Below are 5,312 nucleotides of genomic sequence, written 5' to 3'. Positions count from 1 at the left end.
CCTGATGAGGGAGTCGCGGAGGGAGTGGTCTTTCCGGAACGCTGATAGGGGAGAGGAGGGAAATATATCCTTGGTGCTGGGGTCCGTTTGGAGGTAGCGGAAATGACGAAGGATAATACAATGTATCTGGCGGTTCGTGGGGTGGTAGGTGAGGACCAGTGGGGTTCTGTCCTGGTGGCGATTGGAGGGGCGGGGTTCAAGGGCGGAGGAGCGGGAAGTGGAGGAGATGTGGTGGAGGGCATCGTCAACCACGTCTGAGGGGAAATTGCGGTCTTTGAAGATGCTCATATCCCTGTATATTTTTCTGTTTGTGTGTTTATTCAATGTCGATTTAAAAGTTACACTGAATCTATTTCTACCTTGCCTTCAGACACCTCCTTAGCATGTAAAGCATGCCCGGACATGGGTGGGGATGAACCAGGGAAATTTCCAATCATCACACTTTTGACACTCTAGATTGACCATTGATCTTCTTTGAAACAACATACCAGATTGTAACCAGAACTTTCCTTCTTGTTAAAACACCCTAAGCTCTCTATAAAATGTGCCGCCCCAAATGAGCTATCTACTTCCTGAGCACCGAGCACACTGTATCATTAGCTTGCCTTTATTGGTCAATGCATTGAATTCAGGAGTTAGGCGATCATGTTGCGGCTTTGGGATGCGGACATTGGTTAGGCCACTTTGGAATACTGTTTTCAATTCTGGTCACCCTGCTATCTGAAGGATGTTGTGAAACTTGAAAGGGTTCAGAAAAAATTTGCAAGGGTTGGAGGGTTTGAGTTATAGGGAGAGGCTGAGTAGGCTGGGACTATTTTCCCTGGAACATCAGAGAATGATGGGTGACCTTGTAGAGATTTATAAAATCGTGAGGGTCTTATCCCCGGGGTGGAGAGTCCAAACCTAGAGGACATAGATTTTAAGTGTGAGGGGAAAGCTTTAAAAGGGACCTCAGGGGCAACATTTTTCACACAGAGGGTGGTGCGTGTATGGAACGAGCTGCCAGAGAAAGTGGGAGCGATTGCACAATTGCAACATTGGATGGGTATACAAATAGGAAGGGTTTGGAGGGATATGGGCCACATGCTGGCTAATGGGACTAGATTAATTTAGGATTTCTGGGCGGCATGGATGAGTTGGACCAATACAGCATGGGTTTCCATGCTGTATGTATCTATGACTCTATCTGTTGACCGTCAAGTGATCTTCTCCAGCTCTGACTCCTCTCTTCTCTCCTCTTTCAGCTTATAATGAATCTGTCCAGGCCAAAATCAGCCGGAACTGCACTCCAGGCAACTATACCTTTCAGACAGGATATGGACCGAATTCCAAGTATTCTTGCCAATTTAATCGGGAGATGCTGAAGAACTGCTCCGGGCTCGAAGATCCCACTTTCGGATATAAAACTGGTCAACCCTGTGTCTTAATCCGGATGAATCGGGTATGTCTGGTTTCAGAGGAAGAACTTGCACCACCCACCCAATACCTTTCAAAGGCTTAGGGCTGTCATTAGGCACTACCCATACACTCAAGCATTTCAGAAGTGCAGTCACTGTTACAATGTGAGAAACATGGTAGCCAATTTAGCCACAGCAAGCTCCCACAGACGGCAATGAGATAAATGAGCAAGAGCGGCATGGTGGCTCAGTGGTTAGCACTGCTTCCTCACAGTGCCAGGGAACCGGGTTCGATTCCAGACTTGGGCGACTGTCTGTGTGGAATTTGCGCATTCTTGCTGTGCCCGTGTGGGTTTCCTCTGGTTGCACCGGTTTCCTCTCAGCTTCCAAAAATGTTGAGAGTGTGCTGCTGGAAAAGCACAGCAGGTCAGTCAGCATCCAAGGAGCAGGAGAATCAACGTTTCGGGTATAAGCCCTTCATCAGGAATGAGGCTTGTGGGCCAGGGGGATGAGAGATAAATGAGAGTGGGGTGGGGTGGGGGTGTGGGGAAGGCGCTTGAGAAAGTGATAGGTAGATGAAGGTGAGGAAGAAGGTGATAGGGGGAGCGGTTAGACGGGAAAGCTGATGGTCAGGAGGGCTGTGCTGAGTTGGAGGCTTGGGGCTGGAACAATGTCGGGTGAGGGAAAATGAGGAAACTGGTGAAATCCCGTGTGGTTGCAGGGTCCCAAGGCAGAATATGAGGCATTCTTTGTCCAAACATCAAGTGGTAAGGGGTTTATAATGTAGGAGGCCCAGGACCTGCATGTCTTTGGTGGAGTGGGAAGGGAAGTTGAAGTGTTCAGCCACGGGGCAGTGGGGTTGGTTGGTGCGGGTGTCTTTGAAGCGATCCGCAAATTGGCGTCCAGTCTCCCCAATGTAGAGGAGACCACATCGGTTGCAACTGATACAGTAGATGACATTGGTGGAGGTACAGGTAAATTTCCGCCAGATGTGGAAGGATCCTTTGGGGCCTTGGATGGAGGTGAGTGGGGAGGTGCTGGCGCATGTTTTGCACTTCCTGCGGTGGCAGGGGAAGGTGCCGGGAGTGGGGTGTGGGTTGGTGGGGGGCGTGGATCTGACAAGGAAGTCACGGAGGGAATGGTCGCTCTGGAACTCTGATAGGGATTGTGGAGGGAACGGCCTCACTGGAACGCTGAGAGACGGAGATTCTCCTGCTCCTCGGATGCTGCCTGACCTGCTGTGCTTTTCCAGTACCACACTCTCAATTCTGATCTCCAGCATCTGCGGTCCTCACTTTCTCCTTTTCAGAGTCCAACGATGTGCAGGTTAGATGGACCGGCCATGCTAAATTGCCCCATCGTACCCAGGAATGTGTAGTCTAGATGGATTAGCCATGGGAAATATGGGGATAGGTGGGATGTTGGTCAGACGGTTGGTGCAGACTTGATGGGCCGAATGGCTTCTTTCCACACTGTAGGGATTCTCTGATTCTAAAGACTTATGTAGTCAAGATGTTTTGAATGCAAGAGCGAGGATGCTGTGATGGAGCTGTACAGGACATTCGGTTAGGCCGTAGCTTGAAGACGGGGTACAGTTATGGTCACCACACTACAGGAAGGATTGCTCTGGAGAGGGTATAGAGGAGATTCACCAGGATGTCACCTGGTAAGCAGTGATTCAGCTGTGAGGAGAGATTGGATAGACTGGGGTTTGTTTCCTTAGAGCAGAGAAGGCTGAGAGGGGTCATGATTGAAGTCTACAATATTATGAAGTGCAGAGACTGGGTTCATAGGAAGAAATGTTTCCCCTTAGTAACTCGGTCAGTAACCAGGGGGCATAGATCGATGATAGGGAACAGAAGGTTTAGAGGGGAGTTAGGGACATGTTTTTCACCCAGCCGGTGGTGGCTACCTGGAACTAGCCGCCTGAAAGACTGTTAGAGGTGGGAAGACATCTAAGAGGTATTTGAATGACCATTTGAAATGCTATAGCATAAAAGGCTATGGACCAAGTGCTGGGAAATGGGATTGGAATGGATGGATACTGATGATCGGCATGGACAGGGTGGGCCAAAGCATCTCTTTCTATGCTGTGATTCTCTGTGATTTTACCGACGTGACTGATGGATAAATATTGGCCAGGACCACTGAAGAGATCTCTCTAGTTTTACTTTAGAAATGGTTACAGGATCTTTTCCATCCAAGATTGGGCCTTGTTTTAATGTCTCATCCTCAAGATGGCATATCAGACAGTGCAGCACTCCTTCAGTACTGTACTGGAATTTCAGTCTGGATATGGTCTCTGGCCTCTGGAGAGGGGGCTTGATCTCCCATTTATAGATTAGCTTACTCCCCACAGTTGAAATGTATGTTGGCACAGGGGACATGGGTGAACACCAGGCAGTCAAGGAAGACCAGAGAGGTCTTGCTGGAGCCCTCTAAATGCCTTCCAGTCTCCAACCAGATCTGAACACAAATGGTGAGTGATAGCTCCACTGGGGGATGTAGCCAGATCCCAGTCTGTGACATTGCAAGTGGCTCAGCTTTACGCAGTGAGGCATGAAGAAGATAGGGAGTGTTATGGACCAGACTAGACCCCCTCAAAATATTTTAGGAACGGAATCTAGACCCTAACTTTTCTTATTTAAAACGTAGATGTGAAATGCTACGTTCCAGATGCAGTTCGACTGGTCAAACTTCTCGACGATGAGCAAAATACAATTTATTCAAGAACTATAAACAAAAGAATTAGGAATTTAGAATAATTTAGCAATTGGAAAACTTAATCAAATGATAGATACAGTAACTGTTACTAATTAACTGCTCCAATACAGTAACATCCCATAAACACACCCCTTGGCAAAAAAGCTAATTTAGGCACAGATTCTTGCATTCAGTTCTATAATCCAGGAGGAATATAACATTAAAATTAAAATTAAGAAAAGATTCAGAGAGAATAGCAGCTGGAAGACATTTTGACATCCCAATATCTTCTGACGTTACTGAAAAAAAACAAAACCCAGAAATCCTGATCTGTGAGAGCTGGCCACATCCATTCAGGCTGTAAAAACAGCAGAAGGTCTCCCAAGCTGTTTACTCTAGTTATTCTGGTAGACTGCTCTGTACCTCTGCCTTACAACCTCTCTTCAAAAGAGAGGATGGAATAACTTCTTAAAGCCACAGCATCGTCACAGGAACATTAAGGAACAGGGTTCAATAAATACGGGAATTGGCAGGACATGAAATAGGATGGTGTGTTGTCTCCTTGTGGCCAGGGTCAAGGATGTAACAGAAAGGTTAGAATTTAGGGAATCAGGAAAGGAGTTAACAAGAAGGTCCTTACCTCGGGATTACTCCCAGTACCTCAGATGAATGGGTGTAACAACAGGGAGATAGAGCAGTCAAATGTGTGTCCTTAGAGAGGTGGTGGGCTTTAGATTCCTTGAATAGTGTGGCTAGCTCTGGGACAGATGGTGCCTGTATAGGTTGGAGGTGTTGGACAGAGGCATTTGTGGTAAAAACAAGAGCTGCAGATGCTGGAAATCAGAGTCTAGATTAGAGTGGTGCTGGAAACGCACAGCAGTTCAGGCAGCATCCAAGGAGGAGGAAAATCGACATTTCAGGCAAAAGCCCTTCCATCAGGTGTACAGAAAAATACCATGGCCAAATTTTCAATTATTGAATTCCCATAGGTCAGAGAGGAGGATGGAGTGGATAGGTGGAAAGGAAGATAGGCCGGTAGGACAAGTCTGGGCGGCACGGTGGAATGGGCGGCACGGTGGCACAGTGGTTAGCACTGCTGCCTCGCAGCGCCAGAGACCCGGGTTCAATTCCCGCCTCAGGCGACTGACTGTGTGGAGTTTGCACGTTCTCCCCGTGTCTGCGTGGGTTTCCTCCGGGTGCTCCGGTTTCCTC

General features: G+C 47.9%; 1 protein-coding gene across 1 annotated transcript in view; it reads left to right on the top strand.

Annotated features, from left to right (window-relative positions):
• Positions 1-5,312, top strand: part of LOC122555528 (potassium-transporting ATPase subunit beta-like) — a 38,914-nt gene that overhangs the window by 20,207 nt on the left and 13,395 nt on the right. Inside the window, exon 4 of the mRNA XM_043701547.1 lies at positions 1,245-1,441. Coding sequence (XP_043557482.1) covers positions 1,245-1,441 — 197 coding nt within the window. The remainder of the gene's footprint in view (positions 1-1,244; positions 1,442-5,312) is intronic.

The sequence above is a fragment of the Chiloscyllium plagiosum genome, chromosome 12, assembly GCF_004010195.1.
Source record: "Chiloscyllium plagiosum isolate BGI_BamShark_2017 chromosome 12, ASM401019v2, whole genome shotgun sequence".
NCBI lineage: Eukaryota > Metazoa > Chordata > Chondrichthyes > Orectolobiformes > Hemiscylliidae > Chiloscyllium > Chiloscyllium plagiosum.
The sequence above is the reverse complement of the archived record's forward strand: the minus strand, read 5'-3'. Positions and strand labels throughout refer to the sequence as shown.